Source organism: Rhinolophus ferrumequinum, chromosome 21 (assembly GCF_004115265.2).
Source record: "Rhinolophus ferrumequinum isolate MPI-CBG mRhiFer1 chromosome 21, mRhiFer1_v1.p, whole genome shotgun sequence".
In the NCBI taxonomy this organism is placed as follows: domain Eukaryota; kingdom Metazoa; phylum Chordata; class Mammalia; order Chiroptera; family Rhinolophidae; genus Rhinolophus; species Rhinolophus ferrumequinum.
Genome location: NC_046304.1, coordinates 24,912,475 through 24,938,746, shown reverse-complemented (window position 1 = coordinate 24,938,746; position 26,272 = coordinate 24,912,475). Strand labels below are relative to the sequence as shown.

The following is a 26,272-nucleotide window of genomic DNA, read 5'->3' as shown; positions in this document are numbered from 1 at the left end:
AGTTTTCATTTCTCTTGTACATGTAACTAGGATATATACGTATGATAATCCTCTAACATTTTTAGTAACTTCTAAACTGTTCTTCACAGTGGCTGTAACCATTTTATGTTCCCAGCACCAATGTACGAGGGTTCCAATTTTTACATATCCTTGCCATCACTTTTTAAAAAAATTATTACAGCTATCCTAGCAGATGTGATGTGGTATCTCATTGTGGTTTTGATTTGCATTTCTTTAATGACTAACGATGCTGAGCATCTTTTCTTTTGCTTATTGGCCATTTGTGTGTTTTCTTTGGAGAAATCTCTATTCAAATCCATTACCCATTTTTTAATTGGATTATTGTTGAATTGTAAGACAATTTGGTTTTTAAAACTGATGTTAAAAGTTAGTTTTATCTTTCGTTTCCATACATTTACACATATAAGATCACTCAGTGATCGACTGAGTAAAGGTATTATGCTAAACTGAATTATTATGACCTCACAATTCATAAGGCAATTCATAAAAGGCTTTTTATCTTATTCCATCTTAGAAAGTAATGGTACTGTTATTTTTAAAAAGCAAGCTAACACTGTCTAAAAGGACAAACTACGTTACATGTATAAAATAACTTTTTCCTTCTGTTTCAGACATTTGCTTCATCATTGTTTTCAGGCTTTGATGGATCATGGTGTGAAAGTTGCTTCAGTCTTGGCCTACTCATTCAGTAGACGGTGCTCTTATATAGCAGAATCAGATGCTGCAGTAAAGGAAAAGGCTATCCAGGTTGGCTTTGTTTTAGGTAAGTAATAGTAAAATAGAGGAGTGTTGTGTCCTGTGTGACATGACTCAGAATTAGACCTGCCAGCAATAAAGGATTCTCCCAAGACATCCCCTAAGTCTACATAAGTAAGTCGTGAGAAAAACATCAGCAAAACTAGGTGTGATGTATTGAACATTATTAAGTTGTGCCAAGCACTGTACTAGGCATTTAAATGCTCTCTTTCTGAATCCTCACGACATTCCAGTCATGTGTTGGTATTAAGATCATTTTACAAATGAGGAAACAGACTCAAAAAATGTTAAGTAACTTGCTCAAGTCACATAGCTAGTGGTGGAGCTAAGATTAGCATCTTGTATCTATATGATTTCAAGCCACAAGTCTTTCTACTGTGTCGTGCTGCCACCAACCTCTTTTACCAGCTTACTATCTGCTGTGACGTGGGACTTCATTCTTTTTGGGCCTCAGTTTTTTCATCTCGAAAATGATGGTAATTTTGTGTTTCCTCACGAGGGTTGTTAGGTGAGAATACTGACAACATAAATGGAAAAGGATTCTGAGAAGGTTTTGTATGCTATATATATAGAAAAGTATCGTTTAATGTATGTATAATATTTTATATGGTTTTCACCAAGTCTGCATAGGCAAGTATGTTTCAGGCAATTACTTATTAAGGTGTTGCTACCTTTCTTTTTACTTTCTTTAAAATTTTTTTATTTTATTTTGAAATGATTGTAGATTCACAGACAGTACCAAAACCAGGAAGTTGACACTGGCTTAATACTTTTAACTAGACTACAAGCCTTATTTAATTTTTACCAGTTTTTACATTTATTTGTGTGTGCGCGCGCGCAATTGATTCCATGTAAAGATTCATACAACTGTCATTCCACTAGGATACAGGACTGTTCCATCATCACAGACTACTTTCTATTTTTAGCTTCTCAAATGAGTGTGTGCATGCACGTTTTTTCTCTCACATAAGTGCACATACACTTTTTTTGCTAACGAGTTTTCATGATCATTTCCTTTAGTCTTAGAATAATTCTTTGTAGTGGTCATAGACAGTTTGCTGGAGGAACTTCAGAGCATTCTTTTCTGAAAAGAACCCTCAGCATTTATACTTTGATCGTCCCATGGAATTTAAATTGCAACAGAATTGTGACCAAAGAAGGTCTGTAACAGTAGTGTGGTTGTGATCTTGACGTATGTAAAGGTTGACATCCCATTAGTCACACATGGTCATGTAAAACTCTGGGAGAAATTTATTATCAAGTTAAGATAAAAGACAGGAAGGCTAGTGTTCATTGAGATCCTCTGTCATCTCCACAAACACTTAATACCAATCTGGTCACTGAAATGAGCCAGATTGAAGAAATATCTTGGAGATAGAACCAAGCCCTAAACTCAGTTATATTACCAGTCTTCATCCTAAAATTACCAAAACAGTGAAAAAACTTCACACTAGAAGTATACAGTGATGGATATAATTTTTTAAATAACAGCTTTATTGAGATATTCACAGTTCATCCATTTAAGTTATTCAGCTCAAAGGTTTTTCATGTATTCACCAAGTTGTGAAAACATCACCGTGGTAAGTTTTAGAACACTGTCATCACCCCAAATAGAAACCCATACCCGTTAGCAGTCATTTTTCATTTCCTTCTGACACCTCTAGCCGAGGCAAACATCAGTGTACTCTCTCTATATATATATATGGACATTTTATGTAAATGGACCCATAAAATATATGATCTTTGTGACCGGTTTGTTTCATTTAGCATAATGTTTTCAAGGTCCATCCATGTTGTGGAGATAGAATTTAATATAAAGAATTTTTAAACAGGTGTTAGAGAGCTGGAAAACATAAAAAAGGAACACTTGGGTATTATGAACATAGCAACTGCAAGAATCACCTAGCACACCTAGGGCTTGGGGAACCAAGGGGTGGGTTTGGAATTATTAAGCTTGAGGAAGTGCCTCACACAAGCTGGGGTACTGCTTGGCTCTAGGTGCCTCAGCTCTGAGAAGGGGCCATGAGTCTAGCACCTAGACTTTTAAGAGCAGCACCTGGCTGGTTGGTGCTAGTTTCTCTGACCTGGGTGCTGTGAATCTGGTTCTGCAAGTACTGGAAAACTGAAACTGGAATTGGCTTACAGGAATGAATTGCCACTGCCAGAGTACAGAGCATTACTGTGGGGGCATCACTGTCAGCGGGAGCCTTGAGGACAGAAACTGGAAGCAAACAGGAAGGAACGTCTCTTGTTTCTCTCGTCCTCTCTCTTCCTCTCCCTCCCCCTCCCCTTCCCTCTCTCCGGTATAATAACCATATTATTCAGTCACTTGATGAGGTCCCTATAATATTCTAAAGCATACTTGGCTCCAATTAAAATATTTGTTTGATTACATATAGCTCTAATTAAACATAAGACATGGATCTGAGCAAAGTATAGTATTTTCTTGACTCTCACACTGTTAAGACTATTGACACTATTAAAAGCATTAAACTATCATGAGGGATCAAGAGCCTCTGAAGAGATGAACACTATTCTAAGAAAAAGATGCCCAGTACATTAGGACTTGGAGGACACCAATTTAATTTCTAGCTAAAAAAATGAGATGAACAAGCATCCCCATCTCTTACCTGTGTATCCTCAATGATGTGCCGCTGTACTAAGAAGGTTAAGTTTATTCAGATTTCTTTATTGTCTTTGGGATTGGATATGGAGAGTTTGGAAAGTTATGTTTATCCTGCAACATGAAAATATTAGAATTATTAGACTGCAGTGGCTAATGTCAACTCTTAGTTCACAGAGTATTCTTAGAGTATTAATATTCTTCACTCCTTATTCAAGGTCTCAATTTTGATCTACTTCCCCTGGTTTGAAAGTGTTTGTTTTGTTTTTTTTAAAACAGTCTCACAATTAGTATCCTTGTTTGGGGCTAAACACAGGACGTTAATATTGTTGGATTTTTTGTTTTTGTTTTTTTCCATTTTAGATGGCATTCATTATAATCATGTCATTTTGGCTTTTAAGTGATTTATTAAATTATCTAAAGTGATTGGTTTTTCTTGTCCTTTAGGTGGCTTTCTTTCCGATGCAGGCTGGTATAGTGATGCTGAGAAAGTTTTTCTGTCCTGCCTTCAGTTGTGTACTCTACATGATGAGATGCTTCATTGGTTTCGTGCAGTAGAATGTTGCGTGAGGTAAGTTGGAACAGATCCTACAATTACATGCTATAATGGTTCTTAGTGGTTTTTATAGTTTTAGCTCTTTTAAACGTACTTCAATATTTAAATTAATCTCTGAAGTGATATTTATATGTCACAGTTTCACTAGACTGGCCTCCATAGTCTCTCATCCCCAAAATACAGTTGACTTGTTATAGTTACCTTAATTTAGATTTCAGTATTATGAACCAGGTTGTGTATATATATTTTAGCTTCATCATAGAATTTGTTTGTTCATTCATTCAATAAATATTTGTTGAATGCCTAGTATGTACCAGAACTGTGGAGGGCATCAGATGCTAGGAAAATAAATACACTTTTTTCTTGGGTGTAATTTTTTTTAACCCTTGCTCTGTTTGCATTTCTAGAATTGTACATAACAAGATTAGTATTTTACTTATAAATGTTTGCTTTAAAAATAATTTTTAACAGATGTATGTAAAGGAAAAGCAAGCAAATTTAGAAGTAACTCTTGCTTTTACTGTCCTTATTTTGTCTGCACATGTAACATTTAGTTTTAACTATTTTCATATAGGTTCACTCTTTGTCCCCCAATTTGATTTGACTTTTCTTAAAAAGAATTTTTAAATAAAACTAAAGGGAAATCAAAATAAAGTTAAAACATAACAGAAATTCCTTGTCCTAAGTTAACTAAAGTCTGTCTGGTCGATTTACTGAATTTAGTTTTTGAATATTGAATAGAGGGTTGAATATCCTTGGTATCTTAGAGATGAGTTAATTAAATCTGAACCCCCTTTAGAGCTAGAATATAGATTTTATATAAAACCATTATTGATTTAAGCGAAAATTGAGTAAGCTCTCTAGTTTTTTGGGTTTTTTTAACCAATTGGAGTTCAATCTTTTGAGGTTGTCATTATCCGTGTTTTATATAGGGCTTACCTGTGTTACACGAATATTCAAGTCCTGAAGTTAATTTTGTAATGTGCAAACTTAATTATAAATAATATTTTAGAAGCTTATGCTTATTTCCACTGATATTTTAAAAGTACATGATAAATTATAGAAATACTTGTGAGCAGAAGCTATAAAGGGATTATTTGGGCCTATAATTTGTATGTAGTACTGATAAAAATAATCTTTGTCATCTTTCTACCTCTCTTCTGCCTATTGTATCTTTGTAGGAATGGGAGACTAGACTATCCTATATGGGATTTGAGGGACTATTTAAATGTTTCTGTGTATGTGAACTAGTTAATTTGGAACAGAAAAGCAATTTTGTGTGATTTCATTGTAGATTCCTCTTTAAAGCAGTCTTTTGACCCACAGGTAAAATATTTTCTTGTATGTGCTTGCTTTTTATTCACAGAATAAGATTTATTTCACCCGAATAACTAACGTTTCTTCTGTCTGTTTAATTTTGAGGCTATATAAATTTTATTTTAGTGTGACCAAAAGATTGAGTTTTCTCACAGGGGCCAGAGTTCCTTCTCGCCTTCCTATTTTGTCATCTTCAACATATAGCTCACATCATTATGTTTGCAAGTGTTATGAGCAGGGAGAAGAGCAAAAGGCTCATGAGCCTGCTTTTTCTGCCTTTTTTCAGTCAGAAAAACATAGCTTTCCCTGAAGCCTAGCTTTATGTCTTTGCTTACCTGTCTTTGAAACTGGTAAACTGGGACACATTCTACACATCATCCAACCCACGTAAAGTAATCAGGGGAGCAAACTTTTTTTTTTTTTAATTTTTTTAATTGGGGAATATTGGGGAACAGTGTTTTTCCAGGACCCATCAGCTCCAAGTCAAGTCGTCGTTTTCACTCTATTTGTGGAGGGCGCAGCTCACTGGCCCATGTGGGGATCGAACCGGCAATCTTGGTGTTATGAGCACTGCATTCTAACCATCAGCCATCCGGCCGCCCCAGGGGGGGCAAACAAAACATTTTAAATTGTTCATATTGCTGCCCTAAATGGACTCAAGGGTATACATTAAGGAAGGAGAGGAGAGGAATCTTGGATAAGTACCTGTCAGCCCAGTGACTGTCCTGGCTGTCTTCAGAACAGACATATATGGAATTAGAAAAATATCTGGACAAGGAAGCAAAGCTATTTATAATACTAGCTTATGGCCTGTATACCTAGATATTTTGTTTTGGTGAATTTCAAATATCAAAATAAAATTTGTTTCTACACAATTATACTTGGCTAGATTCTTGGTCATTAAGGTGTATTTAATATAATTTACATATATAGTATATGGTTTTGTCTTCCCCTTAGTAGTATTTGGGGGGAAAAGGATTAAACTTTTGTTACTTAGCTTTTTTTTTAAGGCAGAAAAATTTGGGGGATTAATTGACCATGTGTTCAACTGAATTGGAAAAGAAATATTTTGCAGAACTGACACTAATGAAATTTTTTGGCTGATCCCAGGGGCTTTGAGCCTGTCGCAAGAGTAGGAGTATGTTTTTTTAACTTAATGACACAAAGCCAGACTCTAATCTGTGGTTGGCATGGAAGCAGTATAGGGCAAATGTCAGAGAATCTTCTTGTCAAATATGGTACCACTGTAGTTAAACTTAGTACCATTCTCTGTCCTTGTTGTACTCCTTGAAGACTCTGTCTGTTTCCTTTTATTCATTTTCTGTTTACTATCTTTGTTTTTTCTGCTTATGCATATGTTTATTGCCAAACAAATTCAAAACATACAGAAAAGTTTGAAGAAGAAAAATATTTATAACTGTACTGCCCAGAAATAAGCACAATTATATTGGGTTATTTTTGGAATTTTAAGTGAAAAAAGGAACTCCTGAACCAAACCCGTGGTGGGAGAGAGAAGACTTGAACCTAGGTTGAAAAAGAACCCTGAGCTCTAGGCAGTTAATTTCCTGAAATCCAAAAATAAATGAGTGCTCGCTTTGGCAGCACATGTGCAAAAATAAATAGAAATCAGAAGCTAGAAGACAATAGCAGTAACGCAACTATTGAGAGAAAATTCTATACTACATCACCAACTTTTAAGGTAAAATAATTAATTTTCAAATATACAGAGACCTAATATACCTTCATGTACTTTATTGGAGGAAAATACTCAAGGAATTTCTCTAATCAAATACAAGTTCAGTAACAAATCTTAAGGTAGGGCAAGATAGTATAGGAACAGTGGTGGTAAGCCATTAATATTGTAATACATAGTTACATGTAAATGGAATAGAAGGAGAATGAAGAACACATTGGGAGCTTGTAATAGACCTTAAGGAGTTTTTCTAAACTGGAAATAAAAGGGAAATTTTAGAAATAACATAAAACAGAAATTCTCAGTTACCACATACTAGTAAATGTAAGGTAAGGGTTTTTCCCCTGAACATTATCCCTTAATAAATAGAGTTGCCTTATAGAATTCCTCAGGTTGTATGATTTTTTTCAAGTCTATTATTTTGAACAACAAAGTAGTAGTGGAGAAAGAAATGTTAGCCTGAGAACTCGGCCATAGCTAACGTAGGAAGCTCATAGAAAACACTAGGTAGAATATTCTTCTGGAATTTAACACATTTAGAATTATTAAGGAGATCATAACCTTATAGTTGCATTAGGTATCTTTTTTAACTGGCTTTTTACATATTAGTTTGAAATGTGATGCAATAAGTGGTTTGATTGTGGAGATTATGGATATCTGCTTGCCTTAGATGGAATAGAAAAGCCCAGCAGTCCTAATGTTGGCAAGTGGCTGCTGGTACCTTTGAATAAAATATCTGGTGACATCATACCAGATTCAAAAGAGCTGAATATCCATACAAGTGAAAATGTTTTACTATGAAAAACTGTTAGATGTCTCAAAAAGTAGTTATGATGATGATGAAGATAAATGTTTTTAAGATGCATGTGAATAGTTTGGATAAAATTATTTCATAAATTGCAAGGAGGAAAATTTAGATTTTTTTTTTTAAAAGAAAGTAAATTACTTTTCTTTTTCTAGTTTTATTGGGGAACAGTATGTTTTTCCAGAAGCCATCAGCTCCAAGTCAAGTTGTTGTTTTCAATCTAGTTGTGGAGGGCACAGCTCACTGGCCCATGTGGGAATCAAACTGGCAACCCTGTTGCTCAGAGCTCGTGGTATAACCAAATGAGCCATCCGGCCGCCCCTAGATTTTAAATATTTGTATGTAACATGACATAAAGATGATTTAAATATTATAAGTTAAAAAATGTATATGTCCCTAAAACTTGATACATTCAAATTGGCCAAAAAACTTTTTGGATGGGAAATGGAGGCTCATGTTACTATATTCAAGTTGCTTTCTTTTGGGTATATATTATAGCCTATTTTAAAAATACACATTTGGGCAAGTGTAGTATAGTAGTACAAGTGTTAGAAAAGTCTCATCTTAGTGAGTGGAGGAATGGTAGGGGTGGATATATAATGACTTGCATAATGGAAAAATATTATAGACATTCCAAATTAGGGTAGTGGGAGTCGGGGTAAGAATGATTGAAAATCTGTCCAGGCTAGACACAAGCTAAGACAATGAGAAAAGAATTATGCTGAGTGAAAAATAATACGAAAAGATTAAAACCAAGTATAACTAATAACTAACATCACAGTACATGTAAGTGGGCTCAATTCCTCTATCTAAAGGTAGCAACTGCCAAGAGGGTTTAAAAAAATGAAATCCAGCTATATATTGTTAAAAGAAAACAAATATTGGGGCTACCGGATGGCTCAGTTGGTTAGAGTGCAAGCTCTTAACAACAAGGTTGCCGGTTCAATTCCTGCAGGGGATGGGGGGCTGCGCCCCCCTGCAGCTAAGATTGAAAACGGCGACTGGACTTGGAGCTGAGCTGCGCCCTCCAAAACTGAAGGACAATGACTTGGAGCTGATGGGCCCTGGAGAAACACACTGTTCCCACTATTTCCCAATTAAAACAAAGAAAACAAATATTCAAAACAAAGCAGAATTCAGGATAAAAACCATTAGTTGATACAAAGGAATATTGTTAATAAAATGTGCAATCCACAGAAAGGTCTTAAACACTTGTATAGCAAATATGGTAGCAGCCATCTACATAAGCAATGCACCCTAAAAATACAAAGAATTTGATAAAAAGGTTATCAATACAATGTCAATTGCCTCCAGGGTCAGTTAATTTAGAATCATAGATCTATTAAGGAACTAGGTTTCTTCTATCTATCTGCTCCTCTGTCCTCTGTGCTGGGTTTTTTTTTGTCTTTGGCTAACTCCCCAGTGGTTGTATGAATGCTGCTGTGGTTTGAGATACCCCATGGAGATTCCACATTGTCCAGCACAAGATAGAATCCCTTCCCACGCACCATATTTTATCTTTAATGACAGGGAACCTTTCTTAGAAACCACCCAGCTGATCTACCCTTGAGTCTCACTAGCCAGAACTAACTCATTTGGTGTTCTCTGAATCACTGGCAAGTGGAATGGGATCACTACCCTATGGTTGGCTTAAACTAATTATAAATACTCTTGAGTCCTGTGAGAAAAGGGGGTCAGTGCCAGAAGAAAATCAGGGTTCTGCCAACAAGCATTAACTGGGGAAAGTGGCTATTGGTTAGGGAGCCAACAGTGCCTGCTACGTGTCACATGCTTTGCTTCCCCACTTAAAATTAAAACTATACCAGATTGACGCAGAAAACGCAAACAGCTAAAATCAGATACATGAGTTAGGGCATTACTGCCAACCTTTCAGTAATAGAATCATAAAATCCCATGAATAGTTGTATGCCAACAAATTAGATAACGTAGATGGATAAATTCCTACAAACACACAAATTATTTAAACTGAACCAAGAAGAAATAGAAAGTCTCAACAAACCTATAACAAGTGAGGAGAGTGAATTAGTAATCAAAAACCTTCCAACAAAAAAAAGCCCAGAATAAGAAGATTTCACTAGTGAATTCTGCCAAACATTTAAAGAAGAATTGGCACCGGTCCTCAAAGTCTTCCAAACAATTAAAGAGGAAGGAACTTCCTAACTCATTCTGTGAGGCCAGCATTAAACTGCTACCAAAACCAGAAATAAAGACATTACAAGAAAAGAAAACTCCAGAGTAATATCCTCTGAATACAATGCAAAAATTCTCAACAGATATAAAAGTATTATATACCATGACTAAGTGGGATTTATCCTAGGAATGCAAAGGTGTTTTCGACATAAGAAAACCAATGAATATAATACACCATATTAATAGAATAAAGGGAAAAAAAACGTGATCATCTCAATTGACACAAAAGACATTTGACAAAATTCAACACCTTTTCATGATGGAAACATTCAGAAAACTAGGAATAGGAAGGAACTTCCTCAATATGGTAAAGTGCGTTTATGACAAATCCACAGCTAACGTCTTCAATGGTGAAAGACTGAAAGCTTTTCCCTGAGAACATGACAAGGATACCCTCTTTTACTACTACTATTCAACATTGTCCTAAAAGTTCTAGCCAAACCAATTAAACAAAAAGAAGTAAAAATCATCCTTATTAGGAATAAGAAGTAAAACCCTCTCTGTTCACAGGTGAATTGAACGTCATCAAAATTAAAACTTTTGTGTATCAAAGGACATTAACAAGAAAGTGAAAAGACAACCTATGAGAAAATATTTGTAAATCTTATATCAGATAAGGGTCTAGTATCCAGAATATATGGAGAACTACAACTCAGGAACAACAAACAACCCAATTAAAAAGTGGGTAAAAGACTTTGAACAGACATTTCTTAAAGACGATATGTAAATGGCCAATAAACATATGAAAAGATGCTCATCATCATTTGTCATTAGGGAAATTAAATCAAACACAGTGAGGGAGATACTTCACACCTACCACGTGGCTGTAATTAAAACAAACAAACAAACAAAAAACCCAGAAAAGTGTTAGCAAGTTATGTAGAGAAATTAGAATCCTTGTGCTTTGCTAATGGGAATGTAAAATGGTACAGCTGCTGGGGATTGCACTTTGGTATAGTTTCCATTTCAAACAATGAGTAGTTTAACCAGTTAAGTAGTAATTGCTTTGGACAATAGCTATTGATCAAGTAGATGTGATCTTATGTTGTCATAAAAATTAAATGCTATGAGGCAGGGGGTATATGGGATTTTACTGTGAACCTAAAACTGCTCTAAAAAATAAAATCAGTTTTTAAAATATAATAAGAAAATACTATGCGTACATGGTAGAGCCACATTTGGAGAGCCTTGAGAACCTGCCTTTTCATTAGGTTGAGTGATAAGGCAAAATTAGATTCTCACTTGGACCAAAAGTTCCTTGGGTCCTGTATCCTGCTCAGTGTCAGCCCAGATGGACACACAGACCCTGAAGAGTTTTCCTTCCATATATTTAATTTGCCCTTTTGATAGACATCCAGCAGGTACTGTAGGAAATACTGAGCTGTGCTTTTCTGGCATGAAATATTTAGTTTGCTACCCCCATCATATACCAATTAATTTCTAGAAACTTCGATTTGAGGGGAATGCCTACAGCGAAAGTTATTGGAAATGCAGTTCTTAGTATTGTAGCAGTGAGAGGTGAACACTGCTCTTTTCATTCTCTAAATTTACAGCCTGTACCTGGTTTTAATCTTCTCATTCAGCCATTTGGATAACTGAAATCTGTATTTCTAATACTAATCCTTTTTTTCTTACGGGTGTTTTTTTTTTTGAACTGCTGTAATATCTTATGTCCTGTTGCCTTGCTTCCACTCTTGACTTAATTATAATCCATTCTCCACATTGCAGCCAGAACATTCTTTCTAGAGTTGCGCTGTCCAATATGGTAGCCATTAAGCATATGTGATTATTTAAATTTAAATTAGAGTTAAAATTTAAAAATCAGCCCTTAGTCACACTAAGCACATTTCAGATATTCAAAAGCCACTTGTGGCTAGTGGCTACCAAATGGAGCAGGACATGTATAGAACATTTCCGGAAGTTCTATTAGATGGTGTTGTTTTAGAACATAAATCAAATAATCTCTCACTATTGAAACCAGAACTTCTTACTGAGGCCAGCAAAGCCCTATAAAATCATTCTTATCTCTGCTTTCTCATCTCTTTTTACATAATCCTTCATCCATACAGACACATTGGTCTTTTTTCTGTTCTTTGATTATGCCAGAATTCTTTTCCCTTTCTCAGGGCCTTTGCATTTGTCCTGTTGGGAACTTGTTTTCCCCCAGATCTTCATGTGATTGATTGCCTCTTCTTCATTTAGGTGTCAACTCAAATGTTACCTCCTCAAGAGAATTCTTCGCTGTCTACCCTAAGCACCTCTTTTATGAAGCTCTTAAGTGTATTACCCTATTTTTATCGCCTTCATAGCATTCTTTCAATGAAAGTCTTGTTTGTTGGTGTGTTCGTCTGTCTACCCTAACACACTTTTCCCAACTAGAATGAATCTTCTGTGTTCATGCATTCTTTCTGTCTTGTTTACCACGACCTCCTTGCCCCTAGAAAAATGACTGGCACATAATATGCTCAGTCAGTACTTGACTGTGAGAGTCTCAAAACTTTATCCCGGAACTACCATATTTCTTTATTTTTTTAGTTGAAAAATATTGGGGAACGGTGTGTTTTTCCAGGACCAATCAGCTCAAAGTCAAGTCATTGTTTTCAGTCTAGTTGTGGAGGGCGCAGCTAGCCCACTGGCCCATGTGGGAATCAAACTGGCAACCTTGGTGTTATGAGCACTGCACTCTAACCAACTAAGCCAACCAGCCGCCCCTCCATATTTCTTTTTACTGTAATGTTTTACTAGATTTCAGTTCTATCTTCCTATGAATGGTTTCTATTGTGACAGAGGTCATTGCAAACTACTTGGTCATTAGATCAACAATTTGACAAAGTGACATCATCTCTCTATTCTGTATGAGTACAGTTAGTGTAGCATGAAAAGTTGTATACCAAGACACATTTTTTCTACTTTTCTACTTCTGCTTAAGAATATAAGTCTACTTTGCCCACCATTCAAAAGTAGCCTGATAAATTATTACATGTGTTTCTGCTTTAAGTTGGAATTTGGTATTATGAAAGATACTCCATTCAGAATATTTGATTAACTTTGGTGTATTATTTTGATTTAGGGTTTTAGTCTTTTCTAAAAGCAGATAATTATATGGTGAGTGTTGGGAGGATGCACACTGCCATCGTGTGTATTTGCCACTTTATCAAATAGCCCTGTTTCATTTGACTGGACAAATGATTGAGATTAGAAGATTGTTAAGTATTTGTCATCCCGGATGATTGATCTGTTAATATTTTTGGTGTAGATAGAAAAAGTAAATTGTAAAAGAAAGAAAGAAAAAGTAAATTGTAAGTACCTGTTTTTAATAATACTTTTGAAGAATACGTCCTAACCTCTCCATACTTGGCTTTTTAAAAAATGATCTTTATACCTTGTTCGCTCTCAGGGCTGAGCATTTTCCGAAAATTGTATTGGCATGATACCGGGACATAATGTTCTGGCCAGCATTACAATAGAAACAGAAGTACATGTCCCATCCTCACATTAGTCTCCTGTCTTGTATGTCTCCTGTTGCTATCTACACCTCAGTCTGGACCTAAAGCATTTCACTACTCTTGCTTATCATTAGTTAGCATAGTTTTACTTTGCTACTTTGTGTAAAGTTACTTTGTGTAAAGAACTCTGTATGTTTTCACCAGAGAGGACAAAGGTTATAACGGAAACAGCTTCCAATACCACTATTTTCAGTGAACTTACCTTATCGGAAAGATAAGCAAAAATGAGTATTTATGAAGCAACATAAAGTGAGTGGTAACTGATCAAGTGTTACACAAATATCTAGAAAAAAGAATGGAAAGTAATGGTAGGTAATAGTATTTCATGTTGATTTTCATTTTCTTATTTTCCAAATTTTTTATAATGAGATTCGGTTACTTTTGGATTTGGAGCACAAAGAGTTAAGGTGAAGCTAGATATAGCACATGCTGAGTGCACTAAGCATACAACATCTTTCGAGAAGATAAGGAATCAAAGTTGGATGAGATTAATCATATGTAATTCTCTGGGAAGAGTATTTACTTCCTTTATGTGCGTGAGTTGATCCTAGTTTGAGCCAGACAGATATTTTCCAGTCCTGCCTCATTTCTTGGATCTAGTTTCCTAACTCACTGGGACACCACATAATGATCTGTAAGAGGTTATCAGGCCAACCATGCTGGAAGTATCAAAAATAGAGGAATATTGTGTGTGCTTTTACAGGTTGCTTCATGTGCGAAATGGAAATTGCAAATATCATTTGGGTGAAGAAACATTTAAGTTAGCTCAGACATATATGGATAAACTCTCCAAACATGGCCAGCAAGCAAACAAAGCTGCACTCTATGGAGAGCTGTGTGCACTCCTATTTGCAAAAAGTCACTATGATGAGGTAAGTATTTTGAAGTGCATTTCATTTTGACCAGTAAGTATCTATAAAACAGATATACTCTTGTATTTGTCTTAACAGATCTCATTTTCACACGTTAGGTATTTAAAGCAGTACACATTTGTAATGGAATGTTTTAAATCAGGCAAAAGAAGTATTCCATGAGATGGATTTTAAACGTGTACGATTTAGGGCTTGTTTTGTTTTTGTTTTTAACTTGACCAAATATATCTCTACCTAAATTATTTTGATGGGAGCGCTCTGTTAAATAAACTTTAATAGATGCTTATTACTGATTATGTAACTCTGGGTAAGCTCTCATAACTTGAAGGCATTCATTGCATTAGGAAGCTAGATTTTATTTATATTGCATTGTTTTGCTTCTTCTTCTGCCTTATGAGAAAGATATATATACTGGCTTTATACTATTAAATTAATGTTTTGGTGGTAATGAATACTTAGTTGAGAACTGATCTATGTATGCTTAACTATTTTACTTGGTTGCTTTATTTATGGAATATTATAATTATTTCATGCTGTCAGCTTACAATTATGCTGTCAGGTAGCTGTCATTTAGCTTTCATGTTTTAAAATTATCCTTATCTTGATTTTTTGCTATATATATGTTCCATATTTAAAGGAAAAGTACAATTAGAAATGAAACTATAATATTCTAGAATAATTATAAAGTGATGTTATGCAACTCCAGTGTTCATCCTGCTTTTAAATACCTATATAAGAAGGCATCAAACGCATGCGTAAAAACCTAAAATCCTTATCAGCATGTCTGCAATTTCTCAGGTGCTTTATGTATGTTCTTCTGGTTGTTTTTAATGCTGAATTCCTGTATCTGCTGAATTAGTTCTGTTGATGGATTGTTTTGCTGCCCCTTGTTTCATAGTTTGTCGCCCCAAATGTAGGACTTGGCCCCTTTCCATGATTTTCATACACCAAAAAAGAATTCCATTCACAGAGGCTTTTGTGTGGATAGCCGACTTTACTGGAAATGTGAGTGAGGCAAATAACAGCAGATTGAGTATTAAAAATGCCAATCTTAGAAGTTCTCCAGGTGCCCCACCATCTTTTTATATCTGTACATAGGAGCTCACCTTAGCCACCTCGCATTCCTCTTTCATCGTTTCTTTTCATCCCTCTTTTTCATACTTCCCTCTAGAACTCTACACTCTTCTTTCTGTCACATAGAGTGATTCATAACTAGCCATTCTTTACTCCCATGCTCAGCTCCAGGCCCATCTTAATATGTCCAGACGCATCAATGTATTTAGTGGAACAAAGTTTCTACTTTCTTTATTAGGCAATTATTTTCTTTCTGCATTTGGATTGGGAGTTTATACAGTGCCTTATTCATGGTGTTTATAGCTCTCAGCATGTTCATGAGGATTGTTTAAGTTTATGAATATTTCTTGGATAATTTTGATAGTTTATCCTTTTAAGTATAAATAAATTTGTCATTCATATCTAGAGAAAAACTACACAAATCTTGAGGATACCGTTTGATGAATTATCACCATATTCTGATAGGAGGGGAGGCTAAGCTCTGCTGAGGTAATATTAACCTCAAAATAGTGGCTTGGAACAATGAAAATTTATTTCTTGCTTATGCTACATCCTGTCTTGGAGATCTCTGGCTCTGCTTAACATTATGTCTACGCTTTAATCAGAACCCCATGTGGTGGAGCATTTTCTCTCTAGAACATTACCAGCCTTGGAACAGAGGCATAAACATCATGGGGAAGTACTACTGGCTTGTAGAGCTTTCTCCCAGAAATGGCACATTTCATTTCAGCTCCTATTTTAATTGGCCAAAGGGAATCACATGACCACTCTAGTCTTTAATGTGGAAGGGAAGTATATCCTTCCTCAGTGATGGGGCAACAAGTACTTTAAAGCAGTGTTACAGTCTACCACAGTTCTAAAGATTTTACCTTATTGCTCTGGAGCAAAATCAGCCTATTTACTATCTTATAAACAAACCAGGTTTTCTAATTCTACCCCCCATTCCTTATGATCCCTTCATAATATTCTGTTTCTTTGAAGCAGTTCTTACTATCCAAAGTAATTTATTTTGGTTTTTTTCCTTTCCCCCACTAAGAGAGGAAGATCATTTTATGTTTTGTTCCCCACGAGATAAATACCTATGTGCTAACACACTGCCTGGCACATAACCTCTCTGCACTTCAGTTTTCCATAATAATAGTACGCATCTCATAGGTTTGTTGTGTCAATGAAATGTGTTAATGAACATAAAGTGCTTAGAACAATAGCTGGCACAAAGGAAGCACTCAACTAAACTGGCAATTAAGATACAAAATAATAAGCTTTATAGTAGGGGAAACCCAGTCTGAGGCTGAAACCTGAGAGACAAGTTAGGTTGGTCAAGGAGTTGGAAGAAGGAGGAAACAGTATGTGCAGAGACTTACGGGCAAGAGAGGACATGCCTCTGATTTCCTGAATATGTGTCACATGTCCAAAGAAAAATGAAACTTATATTCTCAAGAAAACTTTACCTTGGAAAGGAAATTTTAAGTGTAAATATTTTGTGTGTGTTCTTGCTCAACTACTTGAAAACTTGCAGGAAAAAATGCACAATTATTTTATTAAATACTTTCAATTTGATTTATCACAATTATTGCTCTTTGTGTGTGTGTGTGTGTGTGTGTGTGTGTGTGTGTGTGTGTTTAGGCATATAAATGGTGCATTGAGGCAATGAAAGAAATCACAGCAGGCTTACCAGTCAAAGTCGTGGTGGATGTTTTAAGACAAGCTTCGAAGGTGAGTATATTATTAAAATCATTAAATGAATTCTTGGATTTAGCAAGCTTTAAATTTGTTTTAATTAACCTATTATTTAACAAAGCTGTCTCACATACAGACTTTGGCTAATTTTCCTATTCCCAGAAAAACCTGTGAAAAATTCATTTTGATAATTCAACTAACTAAAGTACAGATCAGAGTAGTATTTTGGTGCTTATTCTGCCTTGAATTTATTTTTCTTTAACCTTTACAACTACCTGAATTTCTATGCCACAGTTGTATGGGCTTTGGTTACTTTTCTCCTAAAGGATTAACCTAGTTTTAAATCTTTTGGTCATAGTATTGCAGTCTCACAATATGATAGATTTCTGTACTTGACCTGGTGGGTAATACTTATGTGATTTTTTTCCTTTAGTTTTTTTCTTACTCTAAATAAATGCATTAACTTTTTGAGGCATTTAGTAAAGTTTAAAAATTGCTGCTTTGGTACATTGAAGCTTTAAAAGCATTGATGTACATTTCAAATGTACTCTTTCTACCCAGAGATTTTTCAGTTTTGAATATTCCATTTTGGTTGGTTTTACTTAATGGAAATTTCAATTAGAAGAAAGATTCTAAAATTATAGAAGAGTCCAAGATTTCTGTAAAACTTATTTAAATAAGTCATTTTAGAGCAAATAAATAGCATAAATATTCAGTTACCAAAGCTAGAAGAAAGATATTAATATGTTTTTAGTTAATTTAAAACATTTGATATACATTTAATATAAAGAACTAAATATATACAAGATTTGTATTTCTATGTGCAGATGATATTTAGAGTTTAAAAACTACTGGCTGTTGTCATGAATCAAAATATAAGAAGTAAGAACACTGAAATTTGTGTGCATTTAAAAATTATTAGATGAATGGGAGGGAGTTTGCGGGGGCTGCGCGAAAAAGGTGAAGAGATTAAGAAGTACAAATTGGCAGGTACAAAATCGTCACAGGGATGTAAAGTACAGCATAGAGAACATAGTCAATAATACTGTAATAACTGTGTATGGTGTTATACAGGTTTATATTGGGCATGGCTGTTAAAATTTTAAGCTTTATAACTTCCCAGAATATGTATAGATCTATTTATAATAGAATTTTCAAGTACTTGGAAGGAAAGAAATTATAAATATAGCTTATGTTTGAAGATGGTTTTTTTCCTTTTTGACCATTATAGTTTGAATATGTAAAGTATACCTATTTTAGGACACTAACTGTTTACGAGTTTTTTAAACAATTTTTCATTTTATCTTTAGGCTTGTGTTGTAAAACGTGAATTTAAGAAGGCAGAACAGTTAATTAAACATGCAGTGTATTTGGCACGGTAGGTGATTGTTACTAAAAATATCATTTCAAATTATCTGTCTCTACTTTATATCCTAATAATTTTGTATCTTTTTATAGGGATCATTTTGGATCCAAACACCCAAAATATTCTGATACACTTCTAGATTATGGGTTCTACTTACTCAATGTAGATAATATCTGTCAGTCTGTTGCAATTTATCAGGTATGTTAATAGTTACACTTGTTTTTCTTTCATCCTAAATCTACTTGCTGACCTGTATTTGTTTGCAGTGTATAAACCACTCTAAAAATAACTTTCTGAGCCCTCCTTGTATATGGCACACCATTATTTTACTAAATAATATGCAGAAAGCTTAAAAGTTAATGTTTTAGGAATTAAAGAGAGTCATTCAAGGAAAGAGTTGTTGGGTTGTGGGCTCATAATTAAGAATACTTTTCCATTTTTTATTTGCCCAGATGATGGCTTGTCTTTGTTGATTGAGTGTAAGTCATTATAGCTGCCTTTATAATAGCAAGGAGGGTCACTAACAATTATTTTAGGTCTTATCTTAATCATTCTCAGGTAAATGATGTGTTATGCCATAGCTCTAGACAAGGTATCCTTGATTTTATAGTTCACTTCTGAAGAAGGGCATTGAGGGAAATACTGATGTGCTACCCAAGAATCATAAATGATTTTTATTATTAAACCTTTTAAGTCAGAACCAGTCTTCAGAAAATCAAGCCTTATAGGTGACTTTTATGTTCTGTGATTTAAATACAGCAGAACTTTTCTTCAAAACTGAGGGATTGAATGTTGTTTAAACTACTAGGATGCTTAATTTAACTGGGTAGTGGTTACTAAGGATTTACAGTATTATCAGTTATTTTCATGACTTTCAGGCAGCCCTTGACATTCGGCAATCAGTATTTGGTGGCAAAAATATCCATGTAGCAACAGCTCACGAAGACTTGGCTTACTCTTCTTACGTTCACCAATATAGCTCTGGGAAATTTGACAATGCACTGTAAGTTCCACATTCCTTTTCATTGAGGGATTAAATGCTATTGCTATTGTTTTGTTTTCCTAATAGTAGTATTTAACGTACTTTATGTATTAAATTTGTCGCCTGGGAGCTTTAACATGATGCCTAAAATGTTTTGGTGTTTAAACTTTTTTGTTTCATTTTATTTTTATTAAATATATTGGAGTGACATCGGTTAATAAAATTATAGGTTTCAAGTGTACAATTTTATAATATATCATCTGTATATTACTGCATTGTGTGCTCACCACCGAAAGTCAAACCTTCTGTCACCATAAAATGTTCTTGAAGTCATTTAAAATCATACCAATTTGTAAGCCATTCATTTAGATTGTATATGGTTTAATATTGAGACTTTTATACCTTCATGTGGAATATGTCTTTTCTTTTGAATATTTCCTTCAATACTTTGAGTAATTCAGTAGCATCTGGCTAAATGGTAGACTTAACCTAAAAATTTCTTGCTCAAAATGCACAGAAATGTACTGAATAAAACAGTCATCTTTTTAAATGTATAACTGAGCTTGCAAAAGAGAGGAAATCCCCAAGGGACCACAATGGACTAAAATCCAAAAGAGTAAATAATGGATTAAAATTCAAACTTTGGTATAACTGCCCTGGGGTGGGAAAGCTTAGAAGTTTCTGTAACCTTGGTTGAACAACATTCCTGTGTTTAAGAGACAAGGCATTTAGCCCACAGGAAGTTGTGAGTTAGAACTGAAATCCTCACGTGAAGCCAAGATGAAGACTACACCCTCAGGGAAAAGATAGACTAGGGGAAAAAAATTTACCCACTGGCAAGAATGATGACAAGGAAGCGTATCATAAATTCCTCATAGGAGAATTTATAACTGCAGACATGTACCACTCTGTGTTTGGGCATCATGTATGCTGGAACCCCAAAATTGAGAAAACCATTGAAAAGCACTTTGAGACTGCTAGTTCTCTTGGGATGCCTTTTGGGAGAAAATGTAAAACTCTTGGAAATAATTAACCCTCAACTCAAGCCGTACAGACTTTCCATAAATGTAGCACTACTGAAGATTAACTCATCATTTAAAAAAAATTAAAAATAAATAAGGAAACATTTCCTCTGTGAGTGAAAGTCAGCAGATATAATGAACATAGTACTCTAAGAATGTCACTTAACAGAACTTTTTGGTTGATGCTATATAGTAAGTATTCTTAAATGATTAAAGATATAAAATGTGCTGGCAAACAATGGCTTACAAGCCAGATAAAGTTTTATTGGAACATAGCAATACTCATTCACTCATGTATTGTCTGGCTGCTTTCACGCTACAACAGCAGAGTTAAGTAGTTGGGACAGAGTGTGTGACCCCCACAATCTAAAATATTTACTATTTGGCCCTTTACAGAAAAAAATTGCTGACTCTGATATAAAAGAAGGAATCAGTAATATTTTGGAGGGAAAATAAAGAAAAAAAAGGCAGATTTAAAAACAAAACATCTGATACATGCTACAACATGGATGGACCTTGAAAACATTGTACTAAGTGAAAGAAGCCAGTCACAAAGGACCACATATTGTATGATTCCATTTATGTGAAATGTCCACAATAGGCAAATCCATAGAGAAAATAAAGGTGGTTGCCTAGGGCTGGGGTGTTGGAGGAAAATGTAGATTGACTGCTAAATGGGCACAGGGTTTCCTTTTGGGGTGATAAAAATATTTTGAAATTGTGATTGGTAACACAACGCTGAATATACTAAAAACCATTGAATTATACGCTGTAAATAGGTGAATTGTGTGGTATGATTTATATCTTAACGGGAGCAGTTATAAAAATTATGATGGCTAGATTTGGAAAATAGTAATTGATATTAAAACTCAGTAGACAAGTTAAACAGCAGATTAGACACAACTAGAGACAATTAGTGAATTAAAAGACAGATCTGAGAAAAATTAATGATTACTTGGACGATGGGGATGGAGGACTCACAGTTATATGCGAGTTGTTTGAGAGGAATTGGCAGATAAAATACACAAATAGCTTACCTTCTGTTTGGCGAGATGGGCCATAAACAAATAACCAAACATGTCAGGTGATGAGGATGCAAGTTGTGAACATGAATAAAATAAGCTAAGAGTTTAAAGAGTGATGGTAGATTATTTTAGGGACTTTTGCACCATGTTTCCCCGAAAATAAGACCTAGCCGGACAATCAGCTCTAATGCATCTTTTGGAGCAAAAATTAATATAAGACCCGGTATTATATTATATATTATATTATATTATACCCGGTCTTATAGTAAAATAAGACCGGGTCTTACATTAATTTTTGCTCCAAAAGATGCATTAGAGCTGATTGTCCGGCTAGGTCTTATTTTCAGGGAAATACGGTATTGGCTGGTCTGAAAAGCCTTTTCAGCAGTGAGCCATGTGGATATTCCAGGGAAGAGCATTCCAGAGAGACAGTAAAGCAAGTGCAAGAGTCCTAGGTAAGAACATGATTTGTGTGTTGAGAAAACTGCTGGGTCTGTGTGACTGGAGGGAAAAGACTGGATTGTTTCTGAGAGTGCCAGGAGATGAGATCAGAGAGGTAGCCCAGTAAAAGGTCATGTAGAGCCTTGTAGGCTTTCGAAACAACTTCACAGTTTATTCTGAGGGAGATGGGAATCCATTGGATGTTAAAAGTTGATCCACAGCAGATGGAAGTTTAAACAAACAAAATAGTTCTAGAAATTCCATCAGTATTATATTACAAATTGTGATTTTTTTTTTAATGCTTAAATCATTTGTAACTAAATAGAAATACCGGAATATATCTATCTGCATTTCACATTTTTGCCCAAATGGTGGTCTGAAGGTTTAATTTTCATGACTCAGTGTTGGAGGGAGAAGGGAGGTAAGGAAGCCTCGGAGGGAAAGATTTGGGGGGGGGGAAAGAAATGCCACACTATATCTATCTGTATTACAGATTTCATGCTGAAAGAGCTATTGGTATCATTACCCACATCCTACCTGAAGATCATCTTCTTTTGGCTTCTTCAAAGAGGGTGAAAGGTACCCTTTGTAATTAGTCTCGTGTGTGTGTGTGTGTGTGTGTGTGTGTGTGTGTGTGTGTGTAATTTAGATTTTTTTGAGCTGTCAATTGTAATGTCCCGTCTCTGGTATTTTTTAATTAATAATATATGGTATAAAATAGGGGTATTTGTTTCCTCAAGGACAGTGCTTAGGATTAGACTATATGTATTATTAAGCTAGCCGGTTCACTGATTTAAAATATTTGTATGCAACTCTACTTAAGAATTTCCAGTGTTTCAAAATGAAAGGTTGTTTGCTTCTCTCATATAACATTGTTAATAAGCCAGAATGTCTATCTTCCCTCCTTCCCTCCCTTTACATGCATTCATTTATTTCTTTTGAGGGGAGGATGGAAGAATAACACAAATGATTATTGCACAGTAACATGGATAACAAACTGAAGATGGGTTTTTCACATACCTTCAGCTTTATAGTACAGGATCCTGAAACTCAGCTTCACATCATGTTACCCTTACTGTTGTAGGGCTCTTACCAAATATCACTTTCTTTTTTTCTTATTTTAACTTTTCTTCTAATCACTACCAAAATTCTCATTTAAGGCATTTATTTTACCAGTATAATTGGATCATGAACTATAGGGTAACATTATCCATGCATGTTGGAAAAATTTTACCTTAATTCTAGAACGGGGTTCCCCCCCCTCCAGTTTGCATTTATAAAGTACACAAGTACTACATGATTAATTGAAGAAATTAAAAGTTAGGTAGAAAAACATTAAGTCACCTGAAATTCCACCAATCCAAAATCAACATTTTGGTGAATTTTTTAAGACTCTATCTTATAATAATGGAATGAATGAATTTTTTTAAATTTTATAATCTGCTTTTTTCACTTTATATGTTATGAACATTTTTTCCGTTTCAGTACGTGTAGGTATATATCCTTTTCTCTAATATTTTTAAGAGAAAATATTACCTCTATTATTGGATCTTTATATTGTTGTTAACCTTTCGTTCTTTAAAATTGCTACAATAAACTAAATCTCTTACTTTTCTGCATATGGACAATTTTCCTAGAAATAAAATTACCTGGTAAAAGACTATGTATTTCTAAAACTTTAAGTGGAATTGGAAAGTCTTACATGTGACTTTGAAATTGCGCTGTCGTCTTGCCTGATTTTGTCAGTCAAATGAATAGGAGGAAACCAGTTCTTTTAGTTGTATTTGGTTAAACATATTTTATAAAAGTGCAGTTTCAAAATTTTCAACAGTGTTTAAGTACTCCTTGACAGTTTCATAAGTTAAAAATTTTTGCCTTTTCCTTTTTCCATTGGCTTTATAAAACAAATTCACATCAGCAAAGTATACTAGTCTAGTAAAATATAAATTAATTCTGCAACATAATTTGATGCATACCATTGTTTTTCTTAAATTTGAAATTCATTACACTATGTAAAACTGAACAACCCCCAAACTGTATTTTTTCATTAAAGTGGAATACATTTCATCTTCACCAGTTTTAAACCATAACCACACATAAATACATATGTACAAAAAACATTTACAGAATTTAATTGTAAATGATATGGTCTGATTAGCTTTGCTACATGGTTTGGAAGTGCACTAATTTTATCACTTTCTTATTTAGCACTTATTTTAGAGGAAATTGCTATTGACTGTCATAATAAAGAAACTGAACAGAGGCTGCTTCAAGAAGCTCATGATTTGCACCTGTCTTCACTCCAACTAGCTAAAAAAGCTTTTGGGGAATTTAATGTACAGACTGCAAAACACTATGGAAACCTTGGAAGACTGTATCAGTCAATGAGAAAATTTAAGGTAGAAGCGTGTTTTACTGTTATTTTTCTCTAAGTAATCTTAAGGTAATAAAGTACAATCTTAAATAATTTCAGTAATCTTAATAAAGTATACATTTATTATACTCCGACCTTATTCCACCAAAAAAAATGAGAAAATAGCTAGTATAAAACAACATACTCAAAATATAAATAAAATTTTAAAATCCAGACTGTGGAGAAATAAGAAACATATCAAACCACAAAAGCTCAAGTGCTTGTTATAGTTAGACTTGAAAACATAGATCTTAGCTAGTTAAGTACAGCACTTAGCAGAATGCCTGGCACATAGTAAGCATGCAAGAAATACTGCAAGTATTGTTAATTGTAGCAATAAAAATTGACTGAATTTAGTTTCCTTGTAGAACTTTGGATTATAAATTCTTAATGTCCCTTTTAGGGTTGCAATAAGGAAAGGATGAGAGTGGCTGCCTAAGACGTTAATTTTTACCTGAAAATTAATCTACATATATCCCTCAATTAACCTGAGTTTAGTTTGTTGGAATAAAAATTGCCCAAACTCCAATAAATAAAGTGTACTCCTATGTACATTAACATGCTATAGTATAGAGTTTCTTCACAAGGTTCAGTTAAATTTTAGAGCATGTTAACTGAAAGAAATAATTTTCATTTGGAAAGCTTTGGAGTTAATTTCTTTGAACAATTTTTTATTACCAGGGCAAGTTTTCTCTTAACATTTTCGGAACAGAACACTGTTACTATCATCAGGTTATGTGCAGAGCTTCTCAAAACCAATAATGCTTCTCACAGGCCACTTTTGGAATAATAGCATAGTATGTTCTCTGATCTGATTACCTTATGCCGTCCATGCGATGTCTTTGGCAATTAGAAAAACCTTACTCATTGGGTAAGAATTGTTGATACAATCTAATGGTTCATACAGCTTAATTATTTTTCAGGAAGCTGAAGAAATGCACATCAAAGCAATTCAGATTAAAGAGCAACTTCTCGGTCAAGAAGATTATGAAGTAGCCCTTTCAGTGGGACATCTGGCTTCTTTATATAATTATGACATGAATCAATATGAAAATGCTGAGAAACTTTATTTGCGATCTATAGCAATTGGTATGTTATTTTTAAATTTTCTTGGCCAATTCATTAGAGATCAACATGTCAACATCTTATATGTTGTATAAGGGAAGTGTTACTACTAAGACTTAAATGAGTATAGAGCTACCAGGAATTCCTAGGAACCACCCAAAAATCATCTGGAACATTTTCCTAAACATGATTTATTGATGTTGAAACCAGTATGAACAATTATGACAGAGTGTTAAATATAAGCAAAAGTAGTTCAACAATTTGTGTAATTACTACCTCCTCCCTTCTCCTGACTTTAACATCAGGTTTACTTGTTTTTGAACTTGATGAAAATGGAATCATACAGTGTATATTTTTGTATGTCTGTTTTCTTTAGGTGAACATGAATTGTGAAATACATCTGTGTTGTTCCAGGTCACTGTTGCTTGTTAATTTCCAGTGCTTTATAATATATTATTAGATCGGTATTTCATTATTTATCCATTCTACTGTTAATAGATATTCAGAACACTTGGATGGTTTCCATTTCAGACTTATATATTACAAAATAAGATTCTGTGGGCATCATCTAATGTTGTGCCTGTTAAAGCTCTTCCCCATTTTCATACTGAATTGTCTTATTGTTTTCTTACTGGTTTATAGGACTTTTTTATACAATATGGATGTAACAAGCCCGTTGGTTATATGTTGCAGATAGCTCTCATTTTACTGCTTGTTTCTTAATGGTGCCTTTCAAAGAACAGAAGTTTGTAATTTTAATGTAATCGTATGTCTTGATCTTTTATGAGTAGCACTTTTTCTTTCTAAGAAATATCTTCCTACCTCAAAGTCATGAAGATATTCT

At 34.5% G+C, this 26,272-nt stretch overlaps 1 protein-coding gene across 1 annotated transcript in view; it reads left to right on the top strand.

Annotated features, from left to right (window-relative positions):
* Nucleotides 1-26,272, top strand: part of APPBP2 (amyloid beta precursor protein binding protein 2) — a 50,917-nt gene that overhangs the window by 18,779 nt on the left and 5,866 nt on the right. Inside the window, exons 3-12 of the mRNA XM_033090050.1 lie at nucleotides 633-784; nucleotides 3,848-3,971; nucleotides 14,192-14,360; nucleotides 17,061-17,150; nucleotides 18,425-18,492; nucleotides 18,573-18,678; nucleotides 19,359-19,483; nucleotides 22,444-22,529; nucleotides 24,159-24,349; nucleotides 25,287-25,452. Of these exons, the coding sequence (XP_032945941.1) occupies nucleotides 633-784; nucleotides 3,848-3,971; nucleotides 14,192-14,360; nucleotides 17,061-17,150; nucleotides 18,425-18,492; nucleotides 18,573-18,678; nucleotides 19,359-19,483; nucleotides 22,444-22,529; nucleotides 24,159-24,349; nucleotides 25,287-25,452 (1,277 nt within the window). The remainder of the gene's footprint in view (nucleotides 1-632; nucleotides 785-3,847; nucleotides 3,972-14,191; nucleotides 14,361-17,060; nucleotides 17,151-18,424; nucleotides 18,493-18,572; nucleotides 18,679-19,358; nucleotides 19,484-22,443; nucleotides 22,530-24,158; nucleotides 24,350-25,286; nucleotides 25,453-26,272) is intronic.